This window comes from Rhinatrema bivittatum, chromosome 2 (genome assembly GCF_901001135.1).
Source record: "Rhinatrema bivittatum chromosome 2, aRhiBiv1.1, whole genome shotgun sequence".
Taxonomy (NCBI): domain Eukaryota; kingdom Metazoa; phylum Chordata; class Amphibia; order Gymnophiona; family Rhinatrematidae; genus Rhinatrema; species Rhinatrema bivittatum.
Window position 1 is genome coordinate 331,052,394 of NC_042616.1, and position 19,907 is coordinate 331,072,300.

Below are 19,907 nucleotides of genomic sequence, written 5' to 3' on the forward strand. Positions count from 1 at the left end.
TCATGAGCTGGCTACTACTGAATCTGAGGTTACATGTTAAGGTTGTGTGACAGACCTATATAAAATCAACTCATGTCTCTTAAATTGTTCAGTGCTATAGATTAAAAAAAAAAAAGCAACAGAAGAGGAAGACATGGATTGAGACTGCATTGTTACTGTCTTTGATAACCAATTCAGCAGTGGTGACAGATGAACTGGGATGAAATGATCATGGGAAGGAGATGGAGAGGTGGGAGAAAAAGTGACTGAGAAATTATTGGAAAAATGAGAGGAATCAGCTTGAAAGGTGGTGGGTGGTATTTCCACAATATTGAGTTAGTCTCTCCAAGGCTGCTGAAAGTTCTTACCATTAAGCCTAACTGCCATTATCCCAGGACAAGCAGGATGCTATTCCTCACATATGGGTGACATCGGTAATGGAGCCCTATACGGAAAAACTTCTGTCAAAGTTTCTATGAAACATTTGACTGGTATCCAGAGTGCCTACTGAGCATGCCCAGCATGCCATGATATTCTCTGCCACAGGGGTCTCCCTTCAGTCTTCTTTTTTCCGCGGAGCTGTTAGCCTCGCGGTTAAATTGGAGTCCTGTGGTGATTTTTCACTACACTAAAACTTTTCGAAAAAAGTTAGAAAAACTTCCTACCGCAAGGGTCTCCCTTCCTTACCATCGCGGTAAGTTTTTCTCTTTCATTTTCGTCAGTTCCGTACCGTTTTTTCGCGCCATAGTAGTCGACAGCTGTCCGACTAAAATGGCCTCGGGTTTCAAAAAGTGCCCAAATTGTGCCAGAAACATGTCCATAACGGACCCGCACCAGGAATGTGTGCTCTGCCTGGGCGAAAAACACGATGTCAGGTCCTGCAGTCTCTGTGCCGAGATGACATCAAAGGGATGTCTGCTCCGGATGGAGAAGATGGAGCACCTTTTCAAAATTCAGTTTCTCCCAGCACCATCAACGTCAGCCCAATCGTCTCCCTCTGGGTCGATTCTTAAGGTAATCCTTAAACGACTTCCAGGTAAGGCCGGAGATGCTTCCACTCTCTCCCCCTCGCCATCGTCGAAGGCGTCCACATCGGGCAGTGAGAAATCGACAGAGAAACATCGACGCCCGCACACCTCAACCATCGAACCAGTGCCCGCTATGTCATCGACGGAATCTGCCTCCTCCGCTAAGAAAGCTCGGCTGAGCGTGGAGTCTCCGAGGCCTACGATTCCAGGGCGATCCCCACTGATATTGGTGCAGGGTACCGTACCTCCTCAGGGCTCTGAGGAGGTACCGGCATGGCCATCACCGCCTCCCCCCATAGCTGCTCTGATTCCATCAGCTATGCGGGCGGAACTTGATGGATATATCCGTCAAGCGGTACGACAAGCGCTCCTCGACATGATGCCATTACAGCCAGCGGCACCGACTTTGCCATCGGTGCCGCCTTCGATTCTGGCATTGATTCCTCCGATGACTCGATCGATGCCAGCCCCAGAGGTATCTTTTTTCCGACCTCTGATGCAAAAACTGGATACTTTGATTGATGCCATGTCGAAGAAACCTCAAGACATCGAGGAAGAACCTATTCCAGGACCTTCAGGAGTTTCCTAGGCCTCACCATCCACAGTCTCCTCTATTTCCATCAATTCCAAAGGTTCCACCATCGATGCCTACTAGGCCACAGCCAGTATTGCACCCAAGGGACACTGGTACAGATACTGACACAGATATATCGTCTGAAGATAATGCTTTCCGAACCATCACCTCCCGAGGACCGTAGAAAGTCTCCTCCGGAGGATTTGTCATTCTCCAACTTCATAAAGGACATGGTGGAGACTATCCCTTTCCAGCTACAGTCTGAGATAGATTCCAGACAAAAAACACTGGAGGTTCTACAATTCATAGATCTGCCAAAGGAAATTTTGGCTGTGCCTGTGCATGAGGTGCTCCAAGAACTCATGTACCGACTGTGGGAACATCCTGGATCACTTGCATCGGTCAACGAGATCAGATGCGACGTACCTGGTTCAACCAATTCCTGGATTTCAAAAGGCTCAGCTACCTCACCAATCCGTGGTAGTTGGTCAGCACAGAAGAAAGTTAAAAGGGTGAAAACTCACTCCTCCAAGCCACCAGGAAAGGATAATAGATTCCTTGATAATTTAGGACGTAAAGTATTTCAAGGATCCATGTTGGTATCTCGAATTGCTGCTTATCAACTCTTCATGAACCAGTACCAACGTAATCTCTGGAAGCAGGTCCAGGAGCTTACCCAGACACTCCCTGATCAGTACCCAGGAAGCCTTTTTTCAACTGGTGTATAAAGGCCTAGAAGCAGGCAAGCATGAGGTTAGGGCAACTTATGACAGTTTTGAAATGGCATCTCGTCTGTCAGCTTCAGGTATTACAGCTAGTCGATGGGCCTGGCTTAAGGCATCAGATCTGAGGCCAGAGGTACAAGAGAGACTGGCCGACCTTCCTTGTCTTGGAGACAATCTTTTTGGAGACAAGGTGAAAGAAGCAGTCGCCACGTTAAAAGAGCATACAGAGACTCTAAAGCAGATCTCCTTAATACCTCAGGAGTCTCAACCTCCTTCCAGGAGACTTCCCAGACGGGATACAAAGCGTCCATATTACCGCCAATGACTCTACTATCCTCCAACAAGCCGTGCAAGACCATCTCGCCCAGCTCAGCGTCCCCAGTCTAGGCAAAGGCCTTCCAGGCCTCAACCCCCTCCTCAGACCGCATCAACATCGGGGTTTTGAAATATACTCAGAGAGCAGAAGCCCATCCGTCAATCCACTCCCACACCTACCAGTAGGAGGTCGCATAGCCTTTTTTCATCACGCCTGGACCTCCATAACTACAGACCAATGGGTACTTTCCATTGCAGCTCACGGGAACCGATTGGATTTTCTCACTGTACCAAAAGACACTCCACCAATCTCCTCTTGGACAGTGAACCACCACTCCAAACTTCTAAAAACAGAATTATCCACCCTTCTGAGAGCCAGGGCCATAGAACCAGTTCCTGGGCCTCAGCGGGGCAGAGGATTCTACTCCCGCTATTTCCTCATTCCAAAGAAAACAGGAGGCCTACGTCCTATCCTAGACCTCAGAAATCTCAACAAATATCTCAAAAAAAGAAAAGTTCCGGATGGTATCATTAGGCACCATGCTACCTCTTCTTCAAAAAGGGGATTGGCTCTGCTCTCTAGATCTTCAAGACGCCTATGCTCACATTCCCATCTTTCCTCCACATCGCCAATACTTGCGATTTCTGGTCGAAGGACAACATTTTCAATACTGAGTGCTCCCATTCAGCCTAGCCTCAGCACCTCGAGTATTCACAAAGTGTCTGGCGGTGGCACACCTCCACAAACAAAAGGTGCATGTATTCCCTTATCTAGACGATTGGCTCATCAGGAGTCAGACGAAAGAAGGAGCTCTCAATTCCCTTGAGCTCACAGTCAACTTGCTTCACTCCTTGGGGTTTCTCATCAATTATCAGAAATCCCATTTCACACCATCTCACCTTCTACAATTCATCGGTGCAGATTTAAACACCATCATAGCAAAAGCATTTCTTCCAAGAGACCGTGCCCATACACTCATTCTCCTGGCACATTCTCTCCGAACTCAATCTAGAGTCACAGCTCATCAGTGCCTCACCCTCCTCGGTCACATGGCCTCCATAGTTCACGTCACTCCCAAGGCCAGACTGAACATGCGACTAATGCAATGGACACTCAGAAAAACAATGGATTCAAGCCATTCAACCGTTGTCCTCTCAAATTCAAATAACTCAAGAACTGTGTTCTTCCCTCCTTTGGTGGACATCAATGAAAAATTTGCTGAAAGGTCTACCTTTCCAGCACCCAGTTCCACAAGTAACATTAACTACAGATGCGTCCACTTTAGGTTGGGGAGCGCACATTGGTCGTCTAAAGACCCAGGGAACGTGGACAAAGACCGAAGCCTCTTTTCAGATAAATTTCATAGAGCTTCGAGCTATACGTTATGCGCTGTATGCGTTCAAGGACTGCCTTTCACACAAGACAGTTCTGATCCAAACAGACAACACAGTAGCCATGTGGTACATCAACAAGCAAGGGCGAACAGGTTCCTACCTCCTTTGCCCCAAGAAGCAGCACAAATTTGGGACTGGGCCCTAGCACATTCAATTCTTCTACGGGCCACTTACCTAGCAGGCATCCACAACATGCTAGCCGATTGCCTCAGTCGTCAGTTCCAACCACACGAGTGGTCCTTGGATCCAACGATAGCAACCAAGATCTTTCAATGTTGGGGTCAACCAACAATAGATCTCTTTGCATCCCATCTGAACTACAAAGTGAACGATTATTGCTCCCTGCTGCGGCAGGAGAACAGCCTACCAAAGGACGCCTTTGCTCGTCATTGGAACTCAGGCCTGCTATACGCGTATCCACAGATACCGCTCATAGCCAAGACTCTAGTGAAACTGAAACAAGACAAAGGGACCATGATACTCATAGCCCCATACTGGCCTCGACAAGTATGGTTTCCCACACTGCTAGACCTCTGTCAGTCAGGAATCCCATTCGCCTGGGAGGAGCTCCCAATCTCATAACTCAGGATCAAGGTCTGTTGCGCCATCCCAATCTTCAATCCCTATCCCTGACAGCATGGATGTTGAAAGCTTGATTTTACAACCACTCTACCTTCCAACCACTATATCTCAAGTGCTTATAGCGTCACGTAAACCTTCCACTAGAAAGAATTATTCCTACAAATGGAAATGGATTACTTTGTGGTGCACTCAGAAATCTATTGATCCTTTCACTTGCCCCACTACCTCACTACTAGATTACCTATACCATCTTTCAGACTCTGGTCTTCAGACTTCATCTGTAAGAGTACATTTAAGTGCAATCTCAGCTTACCATAACAAGCTGGGAGACACAACCTCTCGTCAGTAGATTTATGAAAGGTTTAACTCACCTTAAACCTCCTTTTCATCCCCCAAGCATACAATGGGACCTAAACATAATATTAACCAGGCTCATGCGTTCTCCATTCAAAACCCATAGATACCTGTGACCTAAAATTTCTTACATGGAAAACTATCTTCCTCATAGCCATTACATCAGCTAGAAGAATCATTGAACTACAAGCACTTATCACATACGAACCTTTTACAAAGTTCCTACATGACAGGGTGGTCCTCCGTACTCATCCCAAATTCCTTCCTAAGGTAGTTACAGAATTCCCCTTGAACCAATCCATAGTTTTGCCAACATTCTTTCCAAGGCCTCATTCCCACCAAGGAGAAAGAGCCTTTCATACCTTGGACTGTAAGCATGCACTATCTTTCTACTTAAACCGCACTGCAGTCCAAAGGAAATCCAGGCAACTTTTTGTATCTTATGATCCAAACAAGCCAGGTAAATCTGTGGGTAAACATACTTTGTCAAACTGGATAGCAGATTGCATACAGTTTTGTTATAAGAAAGCAGGCCTTACTCTTCAAGGGCGAGTAAAAGCACATTCAGTCAGGGCAACGTTAAACTCAGTAGCATACCTTCGCTCTGTACCTATTCTTGACATTTATAAGGCGACAACATGGAGTTCTCTTCACACCTTTACAGCTCACTACTGTTTGGACAAAGAAGGACGACAAGATTCAGCCTATGGACAATCTGTCTTAAAGAACTTGTTTCCAACTTAATCCCAACTCCTACTACATCCAACCTGCTGTGATTTTCGGCTGACTCATTTACAACAACAATACTTCACTGTTTCACTACAAAATGACTCAGCCTCTAGCTTGCTAATCACCCATATGTGAGGACTAGCATCCTGCTTGTCATGGGATAAAGCAAAATTGCTTACCTTGTAATAGGTGTTATCCCAGGACAGCAGGATGTAGTCCTCATGAAACCCACCCGCCACCCCGCAGAGTTGGGTACAATACATTTTATTTTATTTTTTTGGCTAACCGCTAATTGCTACAAAACAGACTGAAGGGAGACCCCTGTGGCAGAGAATATGGCATGCTGGGCATGCTCAGTAGGCACTCTGGGTGCCAGTCAAAAGTTTCATAGAAACTTTGACAGAAGTTTTTCCATATGTGGCTCCATTACCAATGTCACCCATATGTGAGGACTACATCCTGCTGTCCTGGGATAACACCTATTACAAGGTAAGCAATTTTGCTATATGGGCTGCTTCCCCCTTAGTTTAGTTCCCTTCTTTTACATTTCTTGATGCTCTGCAATGGTTTATCCACTAAATTATGTCAAAACTGCTTTCTGTCATGCCAACAGGTACTGTATGTGTACAGTCAATATCATTTGCCATTTATCTCAGCAGACCACAGGAGAATGTGCAGGAAAAAATTCAATGTCCACACAAAATTTAGTGATTTTTTTTTTTCACAAACCAACAAGATATTATATTAAGATGAACGTCAAAGGAAACCGGAAAAACTCATGCGGTGTATGGAAGTAGTACACAAGTAATTAAGCTTCAGGAGCGGTAAAAAAAAAAAAAGATAAAAATTAAACCCAAAATAAAGTAGAGCAGGAATAGCATGTTTACCGAAGTGTTTAAACAGACAAACATTAAGGAGCCAAACCGAGGTATTTGAAATATTTCCTTAATTAGCCCGTGCAAAATTAGAAAGGTCCACATGATAAATGATAAAAGTTATAATGAATTCTACATACACGCCTTTGTACAGTTCAAGTGATGGCGTTACTGGAAGCGCAACGGAAGCATGAAAATGGTAGCCATTTAAAATATTTTTCCTTAACCCATACAAAATATTTTTCCTTTACTTAGCCCGTACAAGATTTGAAAGTGCACATGATAAACAGAAATAAATTCTACAGACATACCTTTGTACAGTTTGAGTGATGGCATCACTGGGAGTGCAACGTGAGCGTGAAAATGGCCATTTAGCTTCAATAGATTTGGCACGAAAAGTTCAGTAACCAATCAAATAAAAGTACCAAGAATCGGACGTGACAGAAACCTTACCAAGTATTTATGAGAGAGACGGACGTAAAAGAAAACTGAAAATTATAACAAGCCATAACAAAGTTCATAATAACTTACATATAAAACAAAAAAGGAAAAAAGAAAAAGCAGAACACAAGAACGATTCCCAACAATGTAACAAAATCAAGGGATAATATATAATAAAACATAACATACAGGATCGAAAGATAAGTTAAACAAAATGACCCAAAACTTTCAGACGATTCAACAAGGGATTCAAATGAAATAGTGCCATTCAATTTCTTTATTTAGTCCAAAGGGTGTTAGACTGTGCAGGGTAAAAATCTATCTTTGTTCTCTACGGATAAGAATCTCAGAAAAATTCCCTCCACAATGTGGAGGGGTGATCACATCAATTACACAAAAGCGGAGATCAGAAATACTATGTGACTTTGTTGGTTTGTGGTCACGTTCGGTCTATAGCTTCTTTAGTTATTTACTGAAATTTCATGTCTAATACTTTCGAAGTTACTTGGCTACAATTTTTATGCTGATGTTGCAACACTATGAATTGTTTATAGTTTGATACTGTAAATTTGTTTAATTTAACGTTTCCGCTCCATCTTGTTTGTTTGTCCACTATGTTTCCAAGTTTTTCTTTAACTTAATTTTTTACTTTTTAGAACAACCAAAATTCTGTTTGTCCCTTCCGACGCAGCCTCGCGGAGAAACACGGGTCTGTCGGGGGACCCGCTTTGCATTTTTAAATGCTGTAATATACACACTGTGGAGTTGCCGATTCAAATGAAAAAATTACATCACTAAATTTTGTGTGGACATTGAATGTTTTCCTGCACCTTCTCCTGTGGTCTGCTGAGATTATTTGCTTGCAGAAGTGCTCCTGTTTACTGGTTTGATTTGTCCATTTATACCATTTTGAGATTTTTTTGCACACAGCGTTAGTCTTCCTATTTTAAGAAGAAAGTTCTCATAGTTGCATCTTAAAAATATTTTTAGGAACTTTTACCATAATGTCTAAGAACAATATTAAAAATAGGAAATCATGCTGGAGAGAAATATCAACTACAGAACTTGTCACACATGAACAAGTATCCAGATATAAACATACAATAAAGCAAATATAAACATATTGGTATTAAAAGCACATTTTATATTCTTTATATATTACTTCAGCCCCCAAGTGCTCGCATCTCACAGAACTTTTCAAACAAATTTGCCAACTTTCAAGATGGGTCACAAAACAATCATAAAAACAAGTACTAACAAAAGACAAACAACAAAAAGAGTATATCATTAGCTCTTTATCCCAACTTTCACATAAGTTGGGAGACCATGTATCCATTCTGAGGACTCAATCATTTTCAAAAGGATTCTCTGGCTAAGACTTCATGAGAACATAAGTTGCCATACTGGGTCAGATCGAGAGTCCATCAAGCCCAGCATCCTGTTACCAATAATGGCCAATTCGGGTTACAAATGCCCAACATTAAATAAACCCCATGCTACTCATGCCAGTAATAACAGTGGCTAATTCCCTAAGTCAGCTTGATTAATAGCAGTTTATGGACTTTTCCAAGAACTTATCTAAACCATTGTTAAACCCAGCTACACTAACTACCCTAACCATCTCCTTTGGCAACAAATTCCAGAGCTTTATGGTGCATTGAGTAAAAACTTTCCCTGATTTGTTTTAAATGTGCTGCTTGATAACTTCATGGAGTGCCCCTTAGTCCTTCTATTATCTGAAAGAGTAAATAACTGATTCATATGTATCCTAGTCCTCTCATAATTTTACAGATCTCTATCATATCCCCCCCCCCCCCCTCAGCCATCTCTTCAAGCTGAACAGCACTGACCTCTTTAGCATTTCCTCAAAGGAACGTTCTATCCCCTTTAACATTTTGGTCGCCTTTTTCTGTACCACCTCCAGTCCAACTACCGTACATACTCGTGTATAAGTCAAAGGTATTGTTTGGGCCCCAAAATCAAGATTTATCTGTCACCCAAAGATAAGTCGAGGGTAAAACCTAAGGGGGCTTATGAAATGGTGAAATCACACTAAGAAACAAATCAATAACTTAAGAAAATCGCCTTTATTTTTTAAAAGCAGAATAAAATGTCCCTGCTGTGAGACGGGAGTAAGAGGGCAGAGGAAATGAGTAGGGTTGTGGTTACCCAAAGGTTTGGTAGGCAGTCGTGGAGAATTCTGAAGACAAGATAGTCACAAAGAAAACTTTGAAAGAGATGAAAAGGTGTAGTCATTCTTTGAAGATCATTAAGAACTTGTCAAAATTTAGGACAGAAAGCAAAAAAATGCATTTTGGTGCAAAATGAACTCGAGTGACAACCTGTATCACGGAGCAAAGCACTTGATGTTTGCTTGTGGTCTCCCTTCTTATGAGTTTGACACGGTCATGCCCCCCCTGTTAAATCACTCCCCCCCCCCCCCCCCCAAAGACTCACCAAATGTCCCTGGTGGTCCAGCGGGGGCCCAGGAGCAAGCTCTGGGACCGTCTGCTGCAGGTAATCAAAGGGCTGCCCCGGCACCATTTTGATTACTGCAGCCAATGGCCCCGGAGCTGCTGATTGCTTCTGGGTCCCCTGCTGGACCACCAGGGACATTTGGTGAGTTTGGGGGGGGGGGGGGGGTAGGGGGTTGGAAGGGTGTGGGCCTGTGCACAACACACACACACACACATACATGTGTCGAGCCAGCTAATTTATGCTAATATTTTGGCATTAATTTTTAAACTTATACACAAGTATATACATTACATCTTTTTTGAGATGCGGCAACCAGAATTGAAGGTGCGGTCTCATCATGGAGCAATACAGAGGCATATGACATTTTCCGTTTTATTCACCATTCCCTTCCTAATAATTGCTAACACGGTTTGCTTTTTTTGTATGCTGCAGCACACTGAGCCAACAATTTCAATGTATTATCCCAGGACAAGCAGGATGATAGTCCTCTCATATGGGTAACATCAGATGGAGCCCTGGTACGGAAAACTTGTCAAGAGTTTCTAGAAACTTTTGTCTGGCACTGTGGACACATTGAGCATGCCATGATATTCTCAGCCACAGGGGTCTCCCTTCAGTCTCTCTCTTTTTCCCCCTTGCTGTAGCAAAGTACACCAGGAGCTCTGGAAAACCAATTCCCTCACATTTATCAGGGAAGAAAACTTTCCTTTTCACATAGTCTCGGTGAGTACATTTTTCAAATACTTTCTGATCAATTCCAGTCACCTTGGCGTCGATTCCCATCGACCGTTATCAGGCCAAAAATGTTGTCATGGCCTCGGGTTTCAAAAAATGTCCGGATTGCAACCGGACTATGTCTCACTGACCCACATTATGTTTGTGTTCTTTGCCTGGGATCAGGCCATGACTTCCGAGCCTGCTCAACTTGTGCCCAAATGACACCAAAGGGCAGACTAGCTCGGCTAGATAAGATGGAAGAATTATTTTAAAAGATTCCATCATTGTCGTCTACGTCTTCTCCAAGGATAACCCCTCCTTCGGCATCGACGCATCGAGAGGAAAAACGACTCCATGACCGGCCATCACTGCTGTCCGGAACCTCGATAGCAACATCTTCGGCATCGAGAAGCCATCGTGAGAAAAAGCGGCATCGACATCGGTCTACCGATTCAACCGATGAACCGACATCGGGATCCAGACCCATCAGATCGATGCGGAAGAAGGTCCGTGTACTGGAGCCAACTCCAGCTGTACACGTGGAACCAAGGCCCTCTCCACCGGGCTTGGTGTTGGAGGAAGTGCCACCACGACTTATCGTGGAAATACCTATAACGCCAGCAGTACCTTCCCTGGTAGCAGTGGATACTACCCCGATTTCAAGGGAAGAAGTGACCACTTTAGTCCAACAGGTGGTCGTCGAGGCTCTATGAAATCTGCAACCTCAGACAGCGCCTCAGACACCGGCATCGACACTGCCAGTGGCATCGAATCAGTCCATTTTTCTGCCTTTGAACAGGCTTGATGCCTTAATAGAGGCTTTCCCTACGGCACCGACAGAACCGGTTCCATCAAAACCATCGATACCACCGATGATTCCAGCCCACAGATCATCGGAGGAGGACGGGGGAGACTCCAATTCAGCCCCTGGTCGTCGGGGCTACATAGTTATCCAAAGGAACCCTTAATGCCAATACATCCAGGCCCCCTCAGGGGATACAAGGCACCGATTTCCATCAAGGAATTTGTTGCCAGAGAATGTGGTTCGTGCAGTTAGTGTAGCTGTGTTTAAAAAAGGATTGGATAAGTTCTTGGAGGTGAAGTCCATTACCTGCTATTAAGTTCACTTAGAGAATAGCCACTGCCATTAGCAATGGTCACATAGAATGGACTTGGTTTTTGGGTGCTTGCCAGGTTCTTGTGGCCTGGATTGGCCACTGTTGGAAACAGGATGCTGGGCTTGATGGACCCTTGGTCTGACCCAGTATGGCATTTTCTTATGTTCTTATGTTCTTAAGGCCTATCTATTCCCCATCGATGTCCTCATTGCCAAAACACATACCAACAAAGGCTATGTTTAAGTCAAAGCACCATCTTCCTTCAGATGATCCTGATTCTCCTTATCCAGGATACACCCCTTGGAAGGATGTGGATTCTGACACAGTCAGAGGAAATATCAGAACCCTCTCCACCAGAAGAGAAAAAACATCCCCGCCTGAAGATCTGTCACTTTCTAATTTTATAAAAGAAATGGCAGAAACAATTCCATTCCAATTAATCACAGAGGAAGACATAAGGCATTAGAGGTTCTACAATTTGTAGATGCACCTAAAGAAATTATGGCCATTCCAATCCATGACATCCTTTTGGAATTGCAGCAGAGAATGTGGGAACACCCCTGCTCCGTTCCTGCAGAAAATAAAAGAACAGACGCCACTTATATAGTGCAACATGCTTCAGGGTATCAAAAACCTCAACTACCCCACCACTCTGTAGTTGTAGAATCAGCTCAAAAGAAAGCCAGAAAAACACAGCCTCATTCTTCTGTCCCACCAGGGAAGGATCAACGCTTCCTGGATACATTAGGAAAAAAGGTCTATCAAGGTTCCATGCTGGTAGCACATATTGCAGCATACCAACTGTATGACAATACCAGAGGAACTTGTGGAAACAGGTTCAAGGTATTGTAGATAACCTTCCACAACAACATCAGCAACCTCTAACGACATTGGTGGACAAAGGACTAGAATCAGGAAAGCACGAGGTAAGAGCAGCGTACGACTTATTCGAGACTTCAACCCATCTCTCTGCCTCTGCAATCAATGCAAGAAGATGGGCTTGGCTTAAAGCCTCAGACCTTAGACAAGAGGTCCAAGAACGTCTGGCAGATCTCCCTTGCGATGGAGAAAATCTTTTTGGTGAGAAAATCCAAGCCATGGTGTCTCAATTAAAAGACCACCATGAGACACTCCGTCAGCTTTCCAAGCTACCAGCAGATCAACCATCCTCTCTCAGGCGACCAACTCTCAGAGATACGAGGCGACCTTTTTACAGACCTAGGAGGTATTATCCACCTGCCTCTTCAGGACATCAATACTGACCCCCACAGAGAGGATGCCCTCGCCAAACCAAGCAGCGGAAGACTCAACCACCACCTCAAACTGGTCCAGCAGCGAGTTTTTGAGTCGTGCCACGAGAACAGAAGTCTCTCTCTTCTGCTAAACCCTATACCCTCCCTACCAGTCGGAGGACGACTTCATTATTTTCAACACCAATGGAGTCGTATCACAACAGACCAATGGGTATTAGCCATACTAATAAATCGGGGTTATCGATTGAAATTCAAAACAATACCCCCACATTCACCTCCCATTCCACTCTGGACTCACATGATAATCACATCTCAGTTAGCAGTAGAACTCTTCTTTGCTGACCACCAGGGTCATCGAACCAGTTCCCCTGTCTCAGCAAGGGAAAGGGTTCTACTCCCGCTATTTCCTCATTCCAAAGAAAACAGGAGGCCTTCGTCCTATCTTGGACCTCTGCAATCTCAACAAATTTCTTTACAAAGAGAAATTTCGAATGGTATCCCTGGGATCCATCATCCCCCTTGCTTCAAAAGGGAGATTGGCTCTGTTCTCTGGACCTTCAAGACTCTTACACTCACATACCAATTTCCATACAACACCGCAAATACCTATGCTTTGTAGTGGGGGAAAAACCATTACCAGTATCGAGTTCTTCCATTCGGCCTGGCCTCTGCACCTCGAGTATTCACAAAATGTCTAGCAGTGTTGGCTGCACATCTAAGAAAAAGCTATATTCACGTTTTTCCTTATCTCGACGATTGGCTCATCAGAAGTCCATTCAAGCAGGGAATTCTCTTTGCCTTAAAAACCACAATAAACTTATTACACCTCCTGGTTTTTCTAATCAACTGTCAAAAATCTCACATCGAACAGTCTCAGCTCCTCACGTTCATCAGAGCAGACCTTGACACCGCAATGGGGAAAGCTTCCCTTCCATGCAACTGTGCAGACAATCTAATACGACTGGCAAACATTATGATTCATCATCAGTTCGCATCTGCTCATCAAGTTCTGATACTTCTAGGACACATGGCCTCCACAGTACATGTAACTCCTTTCGCAAAGTTAGCCATGAGACGAACTCAGTGGACTTTGAAATCTCAATGGCTCCAAGCTTCCCAACCGTTGACGCACACAATTCAAATCACCCACCAGCTTCGCCAATCACTTCACTGGTGGACAAATCAGACTGCGTTGACCTGCTGGTCTCCCATTCCAACCAACAAATCCGCAAGTCATCCTGACTACAGATGCCTCCAACCTGGGATGGGGAGCTCACGTCAACAGCCTTCAAACACAAGGGTTGTGGACTCTGCTCAAGAAAAAGTGTCAAACTTCTTGGAACGTCGAGCGATACGATATGCCCTTTATGCCTTCAAAGACTGCTTCTCAAACAAGACTGTGCTGATTCAAACAGACAACACAGTGGCAATGTGGTACATAAACAAGCAAGGAGGCACCGCTCGTACCTCCTATGCCAAGAAGCAGTACAGATCTGGGCTTGGGCTCTGGAGCACTTCATACAACTCCGAGCCAGTTATTTGCCGGGCATCAAAAACATTCTAGCAGACTATCTCAGTCAACATTTCAATCCCCACGAATGGTCGCTGGATCCACGTGTAGCAAGCAAAATTTTTCAACGTTGGGGTCGCCCAACTATAGACCTCTTTGCATCCAAACTGAACCACAAAGTGGAAAGGTTTTGCTCCCTTTATTTGCAGTTTTTATATACAGACATTTGTTTAGTAACTTCACATCGGTTCACAGAGAACATAAAATTGCAACTGTGCTAAGGAACATAGGGTTAGCAATAGAGCATTACATTTGACACATTAACATTAACAGAGCAATACAATTAACATATTAATTAAGGGGAGAGGGGCAGGGGAAGAAAAGAGCATAACTATATGAAAAATATCTGAGCATAAATGTGATTAAATAAGATAAAATGAACAAAAGAGATACTAATTAGATTGCAGTGTGATGCAATTTAGATAAAGCAATATCATGGATCTTATATACAATTTGGAAAGAGGTTGCTGGAACAAATGGAAAAGAATCTGTTAGGTCATTGCTAGGTTGGAAACCAGTCCCCAGGGATGCATTTACTCGCCCCTGGAACACAGGTCTTCTGTATGCGTATCCTCCAATTCCGCTCATAGCGCAAACTCTCGTGAAGCTACAACAGGACACAGGGACAATGATCCTCATAGCCCCGTATTTTTGGAGCTAAAAAAAAAACACGCAGTAAAGCAGGAGTAAAAATCTGTGCTAAGGTTAGTGCATTTCCATGCAAATTACTCTGCATGGCAAGGAGGCATGCTAAAGGACAAACCCCATAGCATAGGTTGTATTTTACCGTAGGAAATTTAACTCCTGGGTCAGAGCAGGAATCAAACGTACCATAGTAGAACAGGCTGAGAGGTGAACCCCTCCTGTCTACCCAGCCATCCAAGTCTGCGTCCTAGAGTTTAAAAAAAAAAATAGCAGTCGAGCATGTGCCTTGCCCTCCCCTTTCCTGACTAAAACTTGGGGCCAGAAAGCAAACTGCCTGTCCAAGCTTAAATTTAAAAAAAAAATGAAGTTTGGTAGTGAAGGACACATTTCCTACTGACTTCACTTCTCAGCCAGCCCATGGTTCAAAGTTTAACTCCCCATTCCTCTTGCCAAAGTAGTGACCAGGGTACCCAAGTTCCTAACACTCAGCTCCCACCCCAGCTGAAGGAACATTAGACCTTAATGGGGATTGTTCTTTTTACTGTCAGCTGCCAGTGAAAGGAATAAATTAATATTAATGCAGATAAGCTGAAAGCTGTACCAGAAGCCCATGGAAAGTGGTAAAGTCCATTACTTCTCTGGCTGGGGTTGGGAGGGGAGGATTGGGAACTTGGGTGGCCTGGACACTACTCTTTGGTGGGTGGGTGGGGAAGATTCTGCCTGATCAGCTGCTCAGACTGAAGTTTAACTTGGGGGGAGGGGGGAGAGAAGGGTTGGGAATTTTTGCCCACCTTTACTTTTGTGTTGCTTTTATTTCTCCATTTTTTAACATGGATTAGTAGTTTTATGTACATGCAAATGGTCCTTGAGTTTTTATTTAAAAAAAAAAAAAAAAAGCGCTTTTTACTATTAATGTGTTTGTGTTTTACTCAGGGTATTTGCATGCCATTAGCTTACTGCAACCCATGGGTCTGCAGGTTTTCACTGCGCATGCAAAGTGAAACTCATGCTAGAATTTACTTTGTTTTAGTGCAGGTTTTATTACATTGGCTCCATAGTCTTTTATAATCAAACTTTGTATGTAGCTATACTTTGACTTGAAAAGCTATTTGAAAGTTGTCAGATATAGGCAATAGATGTCATTGTAAAGTAGTGTTCCTGGTTGAATTTTAAATTGAATGTTTTATTTTTTGTATTACAGGTGGATGATGTCTTACAGCGATGTAGAGAATATTTAATTAAGAAAATAAATGCTGAAAACTGTGTGCGCTTGTTGAGCTTTGCTGATCTCTTCAGCTGTGAAGAATTAAAACAGAGTGCTAAAAGAATGGTGGAGCACAAGTTCACAACTGTGTACCGCCAGGATGCTTTCATGCAGCTGTCCAGTGATCTTCTGATAGATCTTGTAAGTAGTGACAATTTAAATGTGGAAAAAGAGGAGACTGTTCGTGAAGCAGCAATGTCCTGGCTGGATTACAATACAGTATCACGATCACAGTATTTGTCCACTGTTCTCAGTCACCTCAGAATCGATGCACTTTCAGAAGTAATACAACGTGAGTGGTTTCAAGGCCTGCCACCTAATGATAAATCTGTGGTGGTGCAAGGATTATACAAGTCAATGCCCAGATTTTTCAAACCAAGATTGGGGATGACTAAAGAAGAGATGATCATATTCATTGAAGCTACTGCTGAAAACCCTGGTAGCCTTTACTCTTCAGTCTGCTATAGTCCCCAGGCGGAAAAGGTTTACAAGCTTTGCAGCCCTCCTGCCGAGTTGCATAAAGTTGGAACACTGGTATCACCAGATAATGATATGTATATAGCAGGTGGTCAGGTTCCTTTAAAGAACACAAAAACCAATCACAGTAAAGCAAGCAAACTTCAGGCTATCTTTAGAACTGTGAATTGCTTTTACTGGTTTGATGCACAACAAAACACTTGGATTCCAAAGACCCCAATGTTGTTTGTTCGCTTAAAGCCTTCCTTGGTCTGCTGTGAAGGGTACATCTATGCAATTGGAGGCGATAGTGTAGGCGGAGAGCTCAACAAAAGGACTGTGGAAAGGTATGATGCAGAGAAAGATGAGTGGACAATGGTAAGCCCGTTGCCTTGTGCATGGCAGTGGAATGCTGCGGTGGTGGTTCATGATTGCATTTATGTAATGGCACACAATCTGACGTACTGTTATTTTCCAAGGTCTGGCACCTGGGTGGAAATGGCAATGAGGCAAACTAGTAGATGCTTTGCTTCAGCTGCAGCTTTTGGTGATAAAATATTCTATATTGGAGGTTTGCATATTGGCAACAACTCTAGTATAAGACTCCCAGCCAGCACTATAGATGGATCTTCTATAACCGTGGAAGTATATGATGTAAATAAAAATGAATGGAGCATGGCAGCAAATATTCCAGCAAAGCGCTACTCTGACCCTTGTGTTAGAGCTGTTGTGATCTCTAATTCCTTTTGTGTCTTTATCCGGGAGACTCATATGAATGAAAGAGCCAAATATGCCATCTACCAGTATGATATGGAACTTGATCAATGGTTTTTACGTCAGCAAATATCAGAGCGTGTTCTTTGGGACTTGGGAAAAGACTTTCGGTGCACTGTAGGGAAACTATACCCATCATGCCTTGAAGTATCTCCATGGAAGCCTCCAACATATCTCTTTTCCCCAGATGGGGCAGATGAGTTTGAGCTGGATGGAGAGATGGTTACACTTCCACCTGTATAGTTTCTCGAGATTGACTTGGCACACATTATTCCGTATTCCTAGATGATTTGATTGAACTATGTTTGGAACTGAACTGAGAACTGTAACTGTCAAGTCTGTCTTTAATATGTTATTTTTATGCCCTACTCGACATGTTTGTAGCCATTAATTTCAGAGCAGATCAGTGAATTTTTACAGGGAAATATGCTTCCATAATATGAAATATTTTACTGGATAATTGAAAGAAACCTATATGTATATTAGAGCTTAAGCGTCCACATCGTTACCCAACATATTGATCTCTAGCCCTGTGGAGTCTTTCCCTTCTGGAAAATTCCTGTGCAAGAGCAGTAACTATTCCTAGTGTGGTTTGTCAAATTGTTATGAAAGAATCTTCCATCTATTTTTTAACTATTTCTAAATATTAAGTGTTCTACTTAAGTGCTGGATTGGTTATAATTATTTTTTCAGTGTGACCTAGTTAATGCATTCAGCCACACCTAATAGTAATTTCTATGTTGATATGTTCCATTATAATTAAAAAAAAAAACCAAAAAAAAAAAACCCAAATCCCATGGCTCTGCCTTCTGTAGAAAAGGTGGAACCTCCTCTTTTGCTGACATGCTGAGCAAAATGACTGCAGGTTCAGTCAGGCTCTGTTAAATGCATGTATTCTGTTGTCACTAACCTGTACCTGTCTGTTTAGCATACAGGTCTTCCAGGCAACTGATAACTTGTCAGTTGTGGACTTACATTGCCGGGCTTGCAATAGAAATTGCCAGCTCCTTATAGTGCGGGTCATTGTGGAGTGTTAATCAGTAAATGCCTCCACATTCTCTATTACAGTAAAATGGGCTCAACATGCATATTACTTCCTGCTGCTGATGTCTTTTTATTTTTTCCATTGTAAAAGATTAAATATGGAATAACCAGGTCTTTATATTTTGGGGTTAATTTAATAACAAGCATTACTGTAGTGTGATTGTGTATAGATATTATTTAGCTATCAGGTTTTTTGTTTTTTTGTTTTGTTTTCTTCTTTTTAGGGGATTGAAGAGGGAGTGAACTGTTCAGGAATCCTCTGCACTCCTTGTGCAGGAGAGCAGATGCCTAGTGCTGCTCTGGCATTAATCCCAGGAACCACTAGCAGTAGCGGGGCACCACCGCCAATCTAACATGAGCACAGGTGCTTCATGACAAACTACTAGCATGTTTCAGCTGCATCATGTTCTGGCACTGTATTTTGAATGACATTAATTTATTAAAAAAGACTGAGCATTACTGAATTGTTTTCTTTTCTGGTTTGTAAGTGTTCAATTTTAAACTCCTTTTAAAACTCAAAGGAGTATTGCTTTGTAGCTAGTCTATTCCAATTATTGAAGTGCCAATAGATTAGTGGTTGGTATAAATAAAATGAACAGAAACCACTTTCACCTTGGAAAATATGAATTCTTGGGTGTCATCAAATTTAAAACAAAATAATTTGCATTCCATGCCCGGCGGGGAGCCGGGCATGGAATGCAAATGCCTAGTGGGCCACTCTTGGTAAGCAGAACTGGTGCTGCGAGATGAACCAAAAGCCAGGTTAAGGAGCCCGATGCTGACGCTCATCAGACCCCAGAAAAGGTATGGGTTGAAATGGACATAAGGCATGAGACAGACAGGCACAGCAATGAGGTCAGGTCCATGTGCTGATATACCTGGAGCATATGAGGCAGGCAGAGCTGCTGCAAGGCTTTAAAGTGCTTTTATTCATCTTGCCATTCACAGGGAAAATCTGGAAACCCAAGCAAAGGCATGTTTATTTTCAAAAACATTAGCTTTTCCATCAACTCTGGTGCCAGCCTTGAGCAATGAGAGCTCATGATATCCCCTGTCATTGAAAAGACACGTTCACTGGGCACACTGGTGGACAGAACAAATATCGCTGAGCCAGTTTGGCTAGGTATGGCCAGACAGTGGACTTGTGTGCCCAATTTGCCTGCAGATGTGTCTCCATGTCCTCAGTGGCCTCTGTAAGATACCGTGTTACTGACACTTGTGCTGGTGTCTCCTTTGCTTGGTTGGGCTGAGAGTCCTTCTTGCCAGCTGCCTATGCTCTAGCCTGTGCCAGAAGAGATGATTTTTTAGGGGCAGCATGGCTTTGGCGTACTGAAGTGGAGGAGGAAGTACTAGCTGTCATTGACAGAGTGCTCCTCCTGCTTGGGCTTGCACTACTCTCTGAAGTGCCTGCTGTTTCCTCCTCTGCTTCATGCCTAATCTGTCTCTGCCTATGGCGCTCCTGTTCACAGACTTTTTGTAACAGCAGGTTCTTCACAAAAGTGAGACAATCGGACTGTAGGGCAAGTTTCCCTTTTACACAGGGACTGTGGGGAGCATGTATGTGTCGTCTTTTGTTAAAGGGCCTAATCTC

General features: G+C 43.4%; 1 protein-coding gene across 4 annotated transcripts in view; it reads left to right on the forward strand.

Moving 5' to 3' along the window:
• The window catches only part of KBTBD2 (kelch repeat and BTB domain containing 2), an 80,988-nt gene extending 62,213 nt beyond the window's left edge, over positions 1-18,775 (forward strand). For all 4 annotated transcript variants that reach the window (XM_029589794.1, XM_029589791.1, XM_029589792.1 and 1 more), the window contains one exon: positions 15,980-18,775. In XM_029589794.1, the coding sequence (XP_029445654.1) occupies positions 15,980-17,515 (1,536 nt within the window). In that variant the 3' untranslated portion in view covers positions 17,516-18,775. The remainder of the gene's footprint in view (positions 1-15,979) is intronic.
• Positions 18,776-19,907: the final 1,132 nt, after the last annotated feature.